The sequence below is a fragment of the Centroberyx affinis genome, unplaced genomic scaffold (genome assembly GCF_046629955.1).
Source record: "Centroberyx affinis isolate AG114_WGS23_722 - 3 ecotype Tasmania unplaced genomic scaffold, CSIRO-AGI_Caff_v1 ptg002483l_1, whole genome shotgun sequence".
Classification (NCBI taxonomy): Eukaryota; Metazoa; Chordata; class Actinopteri; order Beryciformes; family Berycidae; genus Centroberyx; species Centroberyx affinis.
The window spans coordinates 42,834-58,748 of record NW_027280713.1 but is presented as its reverse complement, the minus strand read 5'-3'; the positions used below and the strand labels follow the sequence as shown (position 1 = coordinate 58,748).

The following is a 15,915-nucleotide window of genomic DNA, read 5'->3' as shown; positions in this document are numbered from 1 at the left end:
GGCAATATGCTCACCATGCAGTATAACCTCTATACTCTTTGCTATGCCTTGATATTGGCAAAACTAAGTAGTTATGACTTTGTTTGCAATCATTTTCTGCAAGGAACCTGGCCTATTTCTGGCACACACTGTTTATCTTGGCATGCTGATGTAGTATTTTGAAGGGGAGGGCATGTCTGATAAGTTTTGCAGAGCTGAAAATGCAGGTCTGTTTTCCTGCTTTGTTTTTCTGTGGGGCAGCAACTTCTCAGCAAGCATGCAGAGGTGCCAACAACTTTTATGACAAATTGACAAGAATCTGAAAAAATACAAATTTAAACCCAAATCAGTGTGAGAATATACTGTACCTTAAATTGATGCCCTTTGTTTTGAAATATATACAGCATGCTTGGCTTAAGTAATTAGAAAGTTGCCTGAAATGAGTGTGGCACTCAACACATAAAAATGATCTACAATATTTTGTTTGGACCAAACATGTGTAATATGACAGAGCAGCTATATTCACCCTCTTGTGGGAGGGGTCTTGTGCATATAAGACACGTGGAAAAGGGTTCTGTCACGGGGTTAGCCCGTGCCCTATAAAGTAAGATGCACACTCGCACGCACACACACGGCATAGCCACTTCCATTAATAATTAAATCAAGCCGGCTTGGAGGTGTCTAGGTGGAAGTGTTAGCGTAGCATGATTTCAGCATGATTTTACATCGTCATCATTACTTGTCATGGTGTAACAAAGCACACAGAATGTATTTTTAAATAAGACACAAGGGCTAGTATTGGTATGGAACATTTCTATTTATTGTTAAAAATGTTTTGCCAGGAAAACCAATTGTTTGTCACCTGTTTCTCCTCTGATGTACTTGCGCTCCTCTGTTTAGACCCGGAACTGCCAAAGCCGTACTGGAGGGTACCATTGGCTTTTAAAGTTCCCGGGGGAAGGCGCCAAGTGTGCTAGAGTTGGAGGGGTGTTTTCTTTGTTAATGAGTAAATGCTATTTAAATTGCCTTTTGACTAAGTACTGGCTTATAAATGTGTTTTAGTGTGTTTTGTAATTCAATTGTAAAATGTTTGGACATTTGTGGACCAGGTGTTAATCTCCTGTAGGAGAATTGATTATCAATCACTAATCAATGTCTCTTAGTAGGACCCAGCTGATATAAGGAGGAGGCTGGAGTTCCTGGGGAGTGCAGTTGATGGTCAGACGTCAAACAGAGCCAAGCCAGTGTGGAGAGCTGCGAGGGTCCATGATTTAAATGGGCATTGCCTGGTGCAGAGCTGAGCTTATTCTTTGTTTACACAGTTTTTGCATTTAGTTATTTTTTCTTATTTTTGTTTTGTTTGTTTCTTATTTTCTTATTTAGTTATTTTTTGTTCGCCAGGCCTGCACTGTACATATTGCTGCACGGGATTGTCGGTATTCACGTGTAAATAAATACACCTGGACTGCAGAACTGGGTTTTGCCTCAGTTTTTGTGCCTCAGCCAATCGGCCAACTTTACAGGTTCACTTGTTTCTGGACAGCCATGGAGGCGCTGAGGATTTTGTTAGCTGCTGCCCTGTTCCTGGGAACAGCCTCAGCAGTGTCTGTAAGTCTGGACAATTATTGGTGTACATGTGAACGTAGCAGCTCATGGAGAATGTATAAACACTAGGCTCCACCCATTAGCGTCTGCGGAGAGAAGCTCTTTCTGTTGTAGACCTCTGCTTAGATGAGTTTAGTTTGAAATACTTGGAAATGTTCTAAATGCTGTAGGACTTAAAACGCTGTTTATAAAGTTTGTCAGGGTTGTATTGTGGAGTTTTGTTATTGGTTTGTTATTTTGGACTAGTTTCATTGATCATACGAACCTGGCAACACTTCTCCCCGTCCCTCTCTCCCCTTACTATGGTGTGTGTGTGTGAGAGAGAGAGAGAGAGAGAGAGTTATTAAATATCGCGCAATGGACTGATATAATATCAGACTACTTTTTAACCCTTAATTAATTGACTTTAAACTTTGAGGCCCTTTTTCTCAAAAACATACTTTGGAAACAGTCAAGACATCAAGGGGTGCATCTCACTCAATCTTTGGAGTAGAGTAAGTGCACCTACCCATACACATGCATGTTGGTACAGGTATTACTGTGTTGTGCTGTGAAATTAATTCACAGTATTCAATACGTCTAACAGAGAGCGTTTGCAATAGACTAGTATACGTTATCCCTCACAACCTTATGGGTTTGCAAATTATCAGCTGGAAATTTAACATATGGCTGAATATACAAACATATGGTTTAATTTGAGCACAAAGAAACAATTCTCAGTAATTCACTAAGACATACAGTTTCTCAAAAGGTTGGTGTTACCTTCTTGATAGTGAATATCTACACTTGAAACACTATATCAGGAAAAAAAATACATAATTTGTCAAGTAAAATGACATTATCAACTCATAACATGACATTAGAAAGAAAGAAAGAAATAGGTAAGGATCATAAACTCTAACCTGAACCCTTATAAAACATAAATAAAATAAATAAATAATAATGAAAAATAATATCACCTTTTACATCTACCTACAGATGGTTTCATTTCATTCAGTCTATAAAGTACTATCCTTTAAAAATATAATAATTTGTTTAATTCTGTGCCATTGATTATTTTGTATGAGTACATATCACTGTTACAAAATGATATCCCATTTGAGAGCAAAACTCCTCCCTTCTGACTGTCTCCAGCTGGGTGTGGTGAGGACAGAAGGTGGCAGTGTTCAGGGAAAAAACATTCGCCTTGGGCTTTTCCGCTCCATGGACGTCTTCAAAGGAATTCCCTTCGCCGCCAAGCCGGGAATATTTGAGAAACCCAAACGTCACCCTGGCTGGACGGGTGGGTTCAAACTCAATCTGACATTTGAATCTGTCATTTGTACACAATAATACTGAATAGCAGCCAAAGACGTAACCTTCTGAGAAATCTCACTTCAGCTGCATATACAGTACAATATTGCTGCACTATTGCTCCATTAATGAGAGGAGAGCCATCAGAAGGTGAAACAAAAGGACTTGCAGCCGGTTCTTGTACTAAATAAGATAAGGAATATATAATATAATATATAATAAATCTACTTAGATCTACTTTACAACATTGGAAAAAGTATAGGTTGAGGTTGCAGTGGCCTTGGCTGTACTAATGCAGGATAAAGATGCATGATAGAGGACTTAAGATGTGGCTTTGATTGTGTTTGTCCATTTAATTATTAGAAGATTGCAGTTCTCATCATAATTGTGCTGTATATCTCAGTTTCTGAAGAGCTCATTTCCACAATTACATACTGTATATCCATTCAGCCAAAAATCGTTAACTGAAGTCTGTCATGCAATTGTTCCAAAGCATAAGCATTATCATTTTGTGAATCAAGGGCTTAAGTTACATACATATTTTTTTATTTTTTTATTTTGTGTTATCAGTTTCAATTTCAATCAGCTTTATTGACATGACAAGTAATTCTTATGTTGCAAAAGCTTACATAAATAATGGAAACAATAGAATAATCATAAACAAACAAAATGATTAATACTTAAAGAATAACTGTAAATTACTGCAGATCAAACAGATCATGTGACATAAAACACACCGAAAGACTCACATTAATTCTCATCTTGGTTCCACCGGCTTTCCATCAGTTTATGGTAGGCGGCAACATCATTTACAGCCATAATGGAAATGTTTGGATTTCAAATTCATGTTGTAAGGTAGGCTTTCAAACGGTGGAACAAAATTCTCATTCCCCCCACAGGCGTTCTGAAAGCTACAAAGTTTGCCAAGAGGTGTCTCCAGGTGAGCCTGCTGCAGACTTCATCCTTTGGTAATGAGGACTGTCTCTACCTCAACATCTGGGTTCCTCAAGGCCGATACGGTAGCTTCCCTGTGCTTCCAACAATACAAAAAAAAAATAATAATAATTATATAGTGTTTGTATGATAGAACCTTTCATAAATTTGGTGAAGTGAAAAACAATACTTTTCTTTTTCTCCATAAAGTGTCATCAAATCTTCCAGTGATGATTTGGTTTTACGGCGGAGGCTTCTTGGTTGGAGGCTCGATGGGAGCCAACTTCCTGGACAACTATCTATACAGCGGACAGGAGATTGCAGACAGGGGAGATGTGATTGTGGCGTCAGTGGGATATCGTGTGGGAACCCTGGGCTTCCTCAGCACTGGGGACTCCAGGATACCTGGTAGGTCCAAGCAACGGTTGTCAATATGTAATGGAAGGGAAGGAGGCAATCCTGTGCATGTGGCAATTGTTTTACAGATTAACTGTAGTATTACCAGTAACACTTTATAATAACCATCATTAATAAATGGTAAATTGATAGTTAATTAAACTTTAATTAATAGTTATTTTACTGTTAACAAACAATGAAATGATCATTAATAATGTTTACTAATTATTAGTAATGCTATAATTTATGTTATTTTATCATTAATTTGTAAAATCATTTGTTTATAAATTATATATTGTATCATAGCTGATAAGAGACAGTAAAAAGGGTAAAAAGCTATGATACAATATATAATTTATAAACAAATTATTTAATATTACACAAACGAATGATAAAATAACAAATTATAGCATTACTAATAATTAGTAAACATTATTAATGATCATTTCATTGTTTGTTAACAGTAAAATAACTATTAACTAAAGTTTAATTAACAATCAATTTACCATTTATTAATGATGGTTATTATAAAGTGTTACCGTATTACCTTATGCTAGATTACCTGAATGTCTTCAAATGCAGTATATAATGCAGTATATATTAGGGATGGGATGATATGCTTATCTCACGATACGATTCAATGCATGATATGGGGTTCACGATACGATACAACCACGATGCGATGTAATAAATAAAAGTTCAATAACAACAAAGTCTGACTGTGCAGAATTATGTTTATTTCTAATCTTTCTAGCAATGGCGTTGGCTTGCTAGAATGTAAACAACAATTTAAAAATGTCATTACAAAGTGTAAATAATATAATTTGGATGGAGCTTGTGAAATTGTGATGGGCAAGCCGTCTCATTTGTGATTACTACAGCAGAATAAAATGTTGCTAATATCACGATTCATGACAGGTAACTATGGTCTGTGGGACCAGCATGCTGCCATTGCCTGGGTGCACAGGAACATTCGTTCTTTTGGAGGAGACCCTGAAAACATCACCATCTTTGGAGAGTCTGCTGGTGGAGCTAGTGTCAGCTTCCAGGTCAGAGGTTTTCTTCTTCTTAGTCTGACTGATAGTTAATACAGTGCGTACATCAAGACGAATACACAGCCATTCATACATATTTTATCCCTCAAAACCCAAAATTCAAAATTGCTTTAATGTCTGACTTTCTTTCTTCCTCCTCATGTTTCTATCTGTTCCCCTTTTGTTTCATTGACTTTGCTTCTTCCCTATTGACCACTACTGCCACTGTCCAACTGCTACTGTTTGTGCCATGTCATTTTTGTGCCTTGCTTCACTGACCTATCCCTTGTTTTTGTTTGTTTTATATAGTTTTTATATTTGCATAATGCAAATACAATTTAATGTATAGTGTCTTTGAGAATCTTGAAAAGCGCTATACAAATAAAATGTAGGCAAGACAAGGCAAGGCAGCTTTATTTGTATAGCACATTTCATACACTGGGGCAATTCAAAGTGCTTTACAGAGTGATAATAATACAGTAAAGGTAAAAGATTTACAATTAAAAAGTGCAAAAATACAGACAAGAGATACAAAAGATAAAAGACTTAAAAAGTAAACTAGTGCAGTTCAAATCAAGTGAAATAGAAAGATAAAAGAACACAACAAATACTCCCACTTTAGGATGCACATTGTGAGTGAACCTGTATGTTTTTCTGTAATTTTCTTTTCCCCTGTCCTTCCTGATTCTACTCTTCTGATATTTACGTCAGATCTCACTGCCTAAGGCAGACGAGAATCATAGATTCTCCTCTTGGTCAAAAACCTCACCATCCAGAGATGGATGAGAATCATACAGGGTAAAGCTCTGTCCCCCCCACATATAGTGTTCACTCATGCGCAAGTAAGCATTACCCGGACAAGACGAATGAAAATTCGTACTTGCCCGTGTCGGGATCCTGAACAGAAACAGTTAATATTAAGGTTATTTAAAAGCTAAGCTGAAAAGATAAGTTTTTAGCCATTACAGGGTAGAGTAGGCAGTGTAAAATAAGAACGTTTTTAGCTTTGACTTAAAAGTGGTCAGAGTTGGGGCTTGTCTAATCTGGGAGGTTATTCCAGGTCTGTGTTGCTTGATAACAAAACGCTGCTTCACTGTGTTTTGTTCTAACTCTTTGGACAGCCAGTAGGCCAGCCCCAGATGACCTAAGGGTCCTAGAAGGTTCATATGGCACAAGCATGTCAGAGATGTATTTGGGCCCAGAGCCACAGAGTGAATTGTAGACAAGCAGCAAGATTTTGAAATCAATTCTCTGAGTGACTGGTAGCCAGTGTAAGGATTTTAGAACTGGTGTAATGTGGTCGTATTTCTTAGTTTTTATCAGGACCCTGGCAGCGGCGTTCTAAATAAGTTGGAGTTGCCGAAGAGCTTTTTTTGAAAGCCCTGTGAACAGACCATTGCAGTAATCCAATCTACTGGAAATAAAGACGTGGGTAAGCCTTACTAGGTCTTGTTTGGACATTATTCCTCTGACTCTTGCAGTATTTTTTAGATGGTAGTAAGCTAACGAAGTTACCGATTTGATGTGGCTATTGAAATTTAAATCTGAGTCCAGGATAACGCCAAGATTTCTGGCTTGACTCTTAGTTATGAGAGGCAGGGAGTCGAGGTGAGAGCAGACATTCTGTCTTTCTTTCTGTGCTCCAAAGACAATTATCTCGGTCTTATCTCTGTTTAGTTGGAGAAAATTTTGCCGCATCCAGTCATTGATTTGTTAGATGCAGTGACACAGAGTTTCAGCAGGTCCATAGTCACCTGGTGTAAGTGATATGTAGATTTGCGTGTCATCTGCATAATTATGGTAGGCTACTTTATTATTTTGTAGGATTTGGCCTAAAGGAAGCATATAGAGATTGAACAGGAGAGGTCCCAAAATGGACCCCTGTGGAACCCCGCAGGTCATGGCCATCTGCTCGGACACACAGTTTCCAATGGAGACAAAGTACTTTCTGTCATGAAGATATGACTTGAACCACTTAAGGACAGTTCCAGAGAGTCCCACCCAGTTTTCTAATCTTTGTAATAGAATTGTATGGTCCACAGTGTCAAAGGCAGCACTAAGATCCAACAGTACTAAAACAGAGTCATTGTTCAGGCGAATGTCATTTAGTACCTTTATGAGTGCAGTCTCAGTGCTGTGATGGGGCCGAAATCCTGATTGAAAGTTATCGAAGCAATTGTTCAGCGTTAAAAAGTTACTAAGTTGTTGGTGAACAACTTTTTCAATAACTTTACCTAAAAACGGTAAGTTTGATATAGGTCGATAGTTACCCAGTACAGTAGCATCAAGATGCAGGTGCACCGGGGGGGGGGGGGGCGTTGGTGGGCAGAGTATAGGTGATGGCAGAACCCGTGACCTGGCCAAGCTAGGGGTGAGTGGGATCATTCTGATCCCAGACTTCACCAAGTCCTCCATCTGGCTTGTGAACCTAAGAGGAGAGACAGGGGAGGGAGTGGATGCTGGAGAGTCATGGGGAGTGGGGATAGAGGTGGGGGAGTCCAGGGCAGAGGTGGGGGGAGTGTGGAAGGGGGCTCCACATAGAGGGCAGGTAGAGCAGTGTCACTGTTGTCACCCTGGAGCTGGCACTCTTTCTGCGGGGGAGCCTTTCGCTGGTGGAGAGTAGGGCAGGAAGTTGGTTGGTGCCTCAGACAGTCTGACAGAAAATTGTCTGTCAGCCGTCTAAGTCCACGTCCCTTTAGGTGGGGGCCCTTTCCTTTGAAGAGAGAAGTTATCAATGAAATTTATCCCTTGAGACTCACAGGCATTAGAGAGCCACGTATTCAGTGCAAGTAGGTGGCTGAATTTATTTATCTTTCTGTCGATAGTTGGAAGAGGCCCACTGATAAATGATTGCATTTCTAGCTCATCAAGTCTGTTAAAAAGTTTAGAGAAATCTTGTTTTAGCAGTTCTGATTCCCCTTTGCTGGAGTCAACGGCTCCCACATGTAAAATAACTTGTTTGATTCCTGGGTGGTTAGACAGTACCTGGGAGAAAAGTCCAGTTATATCACTGACCATGGCACTTGGAAAGCTGCATGTGATGATCCTTTCATTGTTCACAGTGCTGATATGTATTATTATTATTATTATTATTATTCTTGACAATATCTTCTTGACAATATCTTGACAATATTTCAATCAGATGTCAAAAATTTTAAAGTCAGTTGTGCATAGATGTTTTATGGCTCTACAGCTCCAGAGGAGGAGCAGTAGAGGCATTGCTTCTTCTGAACAGAGATTAGGTTGTGTAAAGAACCATGGATTACCAAGATAATTTTATTGATTTGAGTACTTGAAACGTTGAAAACTACTTCTGTTATAAAAAGTGATATGGATATGAAAAATGAAAATCTAAATCTAAAAATATGAGATAGGTGCAATGGTGAAATGTTCTTTTAAACCCCCGTTTTTTAATCTCCACTGGACAATCTGTATTTTTTCCTCTCTCTGTTTTATATTTTACATGCACAAATAAATTCTAAACTATAATCTCAACTGTAATATTTTATGTGTGCATTCCTACACAGACTCTCTCTCCCCACAACAAAGGATTGGTCAAGCGAGCCATCTCTCAGAGTGGAGTCGCCTTCTGCCCCTGGGCATTCAGCAACAATCCACGTAAAGTGGCAGAGGAGGTAAGTATGCTGTGTGTCATTGTCAGATATCACAGAGATGGAAAACTTAACTTGGTTGTTAAGTGATAAGAACATCGACACCAAAATCATCCATGTGTCCCCTTTGGATTGTTGGGTCTGGCACTCCATGCGAGTATTTTGGCCTACACTATGTTGAGTGATAGTGGGTGACTAGCATAATCTCAAAAGTGAGAAAATGTGAACTTGTAGCACCTCTAAAGCCAAATGGTAAGTAATCTTAAATCATATGTGACTAAATCTGACAGGTTTTGTTGGAGATTGGTGAAGTTTACACTAAATATAATGCAAACACTTAGGGTTTTGACACTACTTTCCCTTTTTTTCAATGAGTTAAATTCAGTCCTATAGTATGACATTGTAGGATTTCCATGCCAGATTGTTTATGTTTGTGTATTAAACATCAACCTATTTTTTTCATAATTATAGATGTTTAATATTGGTGTGAGAATATACCTTTTTCTTTCAAGAATCTTAAGCAATGCAGTTTGACAACGTCATTAGACCATATTGAAAACAAATTAACCTGGAAAAAAATCCTGGGGAATTTTAGGAAAATGGCTATTTTTACAGAATAACCTAAAAGTAAATTTCAGTGGAGTATCCCTTTAAATACAGTTCTGGTACATAGCCTACTTAAAAAGCACCACTTTATTACCGACTGTCTCCTCAGGTTGCTGAGAAGGTCGGCTGCCCCACTGACGGCTCGATGGTGGCCTGTTTGAAATCGACTAACGCTGTGAATCTCACTATGGCTGCTCCCCGCGTCCCCCAAGGCTCCCCAGACAGTGAGGAGTATTTTCTGTTAACGGAACGATGCACATTGCACATAAGATCAAACTAATTTATTTGAATGTTTCAGCTGACAAGGCCTTTGTCAGGCAATCATTCACAAAGGAGGCTATACAAAGGAAATGGTCAGTGTCATCAAAATCTGAAAACAGTATTTTATGTGTCACATCTAAAGATTGAGCAATTGTTAACTAAAGTGATTCCTTGGTAGTCCGTTGTAAGATGTTTTGGTCATATTCCTACAATTCATCAAAAAGAGATAAACGAACGACACAAATTTAAGTAAAATATTCAGTAAAATATTATAATAATTTTCAAAACAGAGCTACAAAGTGCTTTGCAGACAATACAACAATAACATTTGAAGGACCACAATGGAAATGAGCTTTCGAGATACATGCTTTGGCAATATTGTTTGTTTGTGAACTGTCATGCCAATAAAGCACCTTGAATTGAATTGAATTGAATTGATACAGAGACAGGTATATTGAAGATGTCCTTTTTAAATGGATGAATGAATGAATGAATGAATGAAACAATCAATCAAGCAATCAATCAATCAATCAATCAATCAATCAATCAATCAATCAATCAATCAATCAGTCAATCAATCAATCAACAAACATATACAAATCCAGTAAGATAAACAAAAAATAAAAAATAATTGCAATCCATATACAACACACTATAAGATGCCAGTTAACAGTGTGTCCATCTTTTTCAGAACCTGGTGTGACCTACCTGATTTTGTCTCCTGTTGTTGATGGAGACTTCCTTCCTGATCACCCTGGCAACTTATTCCACAACGCTGCTGAAATTGATTACCTTGCGGGGGTCAATAACATGGACGGACACCTCTTCACGTCAGCGGACATTCCTTCCCTTTCTGGAAAGGAGGAGACCCCTGTGTAAGGCTGGGAGGCCATCAGAGAGAAAGCAATTTTGTTTTATTGGCCCTTCCAGTATTCCCACAAAGCAAACTATTAAACCAATGCCTAGGTTTAATTGGCTGTGAAGTACACACACAATAGACCTGGCAGTTTTACTAACAGCACTAGAAGAGGTATTTAAGTGCACAACACACTAGCGCTGCAGAGTCATTTCACTAACTGTAATGAAAGTGACATTCATACTACCCTTACAGCTTATTCTATTTATATATTGTACATATGCACATTGCACTGCACTTTTACCGCTTCTTTTGCACTTCTGGTTAGATGCTAAACTGCATTTCGCTGTCTTAGTACTTGTACTCTGTGCAATGACAATAAAGTTGAATCTAATCTAGTCTAATCTAATTTTAAAACAGAGCTCTCTCCCTTATTAACTCTCACTGCAGAGAGGATGTAAAGAGGCTCCTAGGTGCTTATACCAAAGAGAAGGGGCAAGCTGGTTTGGATCTTGCTTTTGCCGAATACTCCACCAACTGGGGATCAACGCCCAGCCAGCAGGCCATCAAGACCACCGCTGTGGACATTGGAACCGACTACATCTTCCTGGCTCCTATACAGGCTGCCATCCACCTCCACGCTGCTAATGCCAAGTGAGGCCAACTCCCTGTTTCTCTTGCCTAAAAACAATTTTCAGTAGCTTCTTAACTTGGTGACATGAAAGAAATGGGTCAAGACGCAAAGCATGAGTTTGACAACTTATCTATTTCTGTGATAAACAAAAAACATTTGATTCTGGATATAAAGACACAACAGCACTGTGGTGTTTTTGATAAACTTGTATGTGGCAAAATCCTTACTAGTCTTCATGCTTAATCTCACACTCCACTCAATCATGAGTGCAAATTCAGCGTGACAGGTCCCAACATCGGGATTTGCTCAGTCCTTCCAATAAAATATAGGCTACATACACACAAACAAACACACACACACTGGTGAACTACCATTCATTATATTGATACACAAAAGGACTGGTCTGAGACATTAGCCATGTATTTTAGGAGACTCTCATTTGCAATTAATCTTAAATCTTAAGAACTTGGATTTTAGATGTTAAATCATCAACATACAAAAATCCATGGTCCAATCCAAAGATATTCATAGTACATGGCATTCAGAGAAAAAGTCAACTAATTAAAGAAAGCTGCTGATCTCTACAAAGTACTCAAACTACAAAGACACTTGTGTGTTTCAGGCACTGTGTCAAAGTAAAGTGCTATTTGGCTGCTTGTGATCTGGATTTTTTTTTTTTTTTTGAACACCATAATCTTTGTTTTATCCAGGTTGATGGATATTGCCCAGTTTTTACAGTAGTTCTCCAGCAGTGTCAGGTTTTGTTGTAAATCATATGCCATTGCCACCAATGCCATTTTTAAATATGGGTGTGATACCCATATTTTTTTTAAATATGGGTGTGATAATACCTCTGTTCCAGATCACACCCACATTTAAAAATGGAAATAAATTACAAACAGAGGGTGTGATAATATCTCTGTTCCAGCTCACAGGGACATTTCCACTTCTTAAAACTGGGTTGAACAGTTTAACTATAGCAACCTGGAGTTTCTCAACCATTATTACCATATTATCAATTCCACTGGTCTTTCCATTTTTAAGAGTTCCAAGTCCACCTTACAGACTGACTCACCCTGAGCCTGTTGAAGAAAAAACGTTCATTTCAGGAGATAAGTAGTACGACTCACTGACTACCATAGCCATTATCTTTCATCCTTTTCGTAATGGATGCTGTCCAAAAGACAGCAAATGAATCAGCAGGGACAGTCTTGAGGAACAGGACAGGGTTATCAGGTCAAGCTAAAGTTTCCAGCGCAAGAGCCACTGAAAAACCGCCCAGTAGGCCTATACTCCAAAACCAAATGGGCAGGAAACCGCGGACCAGCCAACCTCAAACATATTTTTTTTTTTCTTTTTTTAAACATCACTTGGTTGGTAAAGCCGGAACAACCGCATGACATATCTGCTCTGCAGAGACACTAAAACCCTGCCAGCTCCAAAGGCACTATCCTGTAGCTGACCCAGCACTCTGACATAACTGGAGGTGGGCGACTGAAAAGAGAATTTCCCTACCAATAAATCAATAAAATCAATCAATAAAAATACCACATTACATCATTTTTAAATTCAAGTTCTAATAGTTCTGAAACCACATATGCACACCACCTCCAGGAAATGCTCTTTCTGTAATAGTCATCATTTCTACGTTTTCTTATTGATTCAGAATAAAGCTTTGTGACATCACAGGTTAGGGGAGGTGAGGTGTACAGACAAACTTGGTTTCATCTGTAGCAATGGGGGATACTGTTCACTGCACACTCCCAGAGGGCACAGATATCACATAGAGATGTTGTCAAAGTCATTGTCAGAGTCCCATGAATGCATGCTTGCTGCATTACTGCTGCATTTTGCTCCATACCCAAGACAAATTGTTTGGAAAAATAAAGATTGGCTCTCTTTTTTGCCTTTGGAAGTTAAAGCCATAGTCTGGTAACTTGGAGTTTTGTTTTGAGATCTACTAATTTGCTTTTACTGTATAACAGTCATCTGAAATGCTAATGCAGGATAGATATAGGATAAATACACGTAATGTTTTTCAATGGCTACGACTGTAGTATCAAACTCTGTGATTTTGTTTACCAGGTCTGGCCGTACCTACTCCTACCTGCTGTCTGAGCCCAGCTTGATGGCCGGACCAGGCAGACCCTATCCCCACTGGGTGGGAGCTGACCATGCTGATGACCTGCAGTATGTGTTCGGCAAGCCCTTCACCACACCAAAGGCTTATGGGGACAGTCAACGAGACCTGTCCGGCTATATGATCGCCTACTGGACTAACTTCGCTAGGACTGGGTAAAACACAGTGGACACAAATCAGAGTTTTAACACTCTGATGTGATTGTTTTCAAATAATTTGGGTAAAGTTTATCACAGAATTCACTACATTTACATAGACAGCAATAATCTGATATTAACACGATTAAGACAATATGTAAACAGCATTTTCTGATTACCTTAACCCAAGTGAGGTCACAGTCAGAGTAAGCATAATGTGACATGTGGAGTATTCCCATTTTAGTTGCATTATTGAAGGGCATTTTAAACATGTATACACCTTAATCGAACTATTCACAGCTTTTTGCGACACAAGCAGCAATCCAACTGCTTGTTGACGCTTGCTCTGCCTTCCAGCGGTTGCAAACTTGTTTACAGGGGAAAAAGATGACTGACACCAGAAAAAAGAAGTCCCAAAATTTGTGGGGTGAGGCTGAGGATTTTGAGAGAAATGCAAATCATGATATCAAAAGGGTTGCTGACTGAATGAAAGGACAGGGTTATGTGCGTTTGTCTGAACAAGTTTGCAACTGATGGAAGATAAAGCAGCTACTATGCCGCAAAGAAGAAGAACAACAACTGTTTAATCAACTTAATCAGAATATTGTCTTATTTAGAATAAGGCCAATAGTCGGATTGTTGCTGTCCATAGTCACTGTCAACTTCTTGTGAAAGGTTAACTCAGATCAGTGCCCTGCTTTGTTTCATGCCACTACAAAACTATACTGTAATGGACGCTCTCATACAAGTGTCATTTCTCTTCCTATTTTCACAGAGACCCCAACAAAGGAAAACTGAAGGTGCCTGTGACCTGGCCTACATTCACCACCACTAGACAGCAGTTCCTGGAGATCAATGCCAAGATGAATGAGAGCTACACTGGGCAGAAGATGAGGCTACGCTTTGTGCGATTCTGGACCAGCACCCTCCCCAGCCTCCCATCTGTTGGTGGCACTGCAAGACAGTGATGCATCCTGAGTAAAAAATAAAAATAAAAACTGAAACTGAAAAGTTGTCAGTGGCTTTATGTGTGACTTAGATCCAAATGAGGTCAGATCACAGTGTGTCTTCCTCTGGAGTCCTGGAGTCGGTTTACTGCAATTTCGACTCCAGTTAGTGAATACTAATTTTAATGACCTGGCCAAATTGCTTATTGGACAGTTCACAAACAACTTGACTACCTAAAGAGCAAGTGCCGAGTTGTCTTTGCAACAGTAATGTAAAACAGTACCAAATTATTTTGGTAGCAGCATTAAATATATTTAAAACAAAAATCATTGCTTTGTATGAATGTTCTAAGGGAAAAATATGAATCAAAATTTCTGATACTTTCTGTATGTGCTCCACATCTCCCCATGTGGCGAGGTTGAGTTTATAAAACAAGCACAAAACGTATTTATTGACACTAGCCTAGCATCTGGTTAGTTAGTCAACAGTTAGCATTTAGGCGCTGCACCTCATTGCACGGCTACAGAAACCTTTTGAACTCTGTCTCTACTTGGGTTCAGATGCTCCAAAACAAATGTTATTTAAGCACGTGGCACTAACTGTTGAACGTGTGTTTGTATAACGTGAGATTTGATCTGTTATTTTAAAAATAAATGGTGAAAACTCAAATAGTTTTTGCCTTCTCATCTTTGTTTAAGGATATGTCCTGACTACAACAGGGAAGGACAATGTGGAGTGGCAGATAGGAATGGGCATTTCAAGCAAAAATACTATTCGATATTCACTGGGAACTTTAAGACAAGACGATAGTCACATAAACTATTCGATTTTTTATAATTTAATGACTATTCGAAAATTCGAAAATCATGACCCATCCCTAGTGGCAGATGTAGCAGCATGTGCAAACAAGGATGGACACATAGGCTACTGATTGTTTTGCAAATAGTAATATGCTATTGTTTGGAGTGTCTGTCTTTCTAATAAAAGTAATTTAACTATTTTACCACAAACACAATAATACATAGAAGAAATGTCACTCAAGATGTAACATGCCTTGTAATACAATCCTAATTAGTAAAGTTAATGGATTCGAGAGTACCATAGTTTAATGGGTTATTCACGGATGAAAAGGCCTATGTTAGCCAAGCCTTTGGCTAACATAGGCCTTTTCATCCGTGAATAACCTGGGCAAAAGATCAGGGCAAAAGACGGAGAGAGGAATGGAAGCCAATGCAGCTGCACTGATCTTTCTCTTCCTCTTGCTCTGGAGTGTCATAACTAACGCTGCAGCAGTCTGTGTGAATTAAGCTCTCATTCATCACATACACTTTGCACTGATTTACCCCGCTGATGGGACTGAAAGCTTTCATATTTTTGAAATCAACTGGTCAAAACTCAGGGCATAAAGATATCGTGCTCTGAACTTCGTATGCACATCATATTCAATCTTACGGTTCATAGATGGCGGCTTTATGACATCAT

At 38.8% G+C, this 15,915-nt stretch overlaps 1 protein-coding gene across 1 annotated transcript; it reads left to right on the top strand.

Annotated features, from left to right (window-relative positions):
* The first annotated feature begins 1,501 nt into the window (after positions 1-1,501).
* Positions 1,502-14,453, top strand: LOC139656490 (bile salt-activated lipase-like). The gene is made up of 11 exons (XM_071534090.1): positions 1,502-1,587; positions 2,719-2,866; positions 3,777-3,896; positions 4,021-4,218; positions 5,125-5,255; positions 8,768-8,875; positions 9,567-9,681; positions 10,410-10,593; positions 11,025-11,228; positions 13,294-13,503; positions 14,261-14,453. The coding sequence occupies exons 1-11, from the start codon at positions 1,525-1,527 to the stop codon at positions 14,451-14,453; spliced, it is 1,674 nt and encodes a 557-aa protein (XP_071390191.1). The 5' UTR covers positions 1,502-1,524.
* Positions 14,454-15,915: the final 1,462 nt, after the last annotated feature.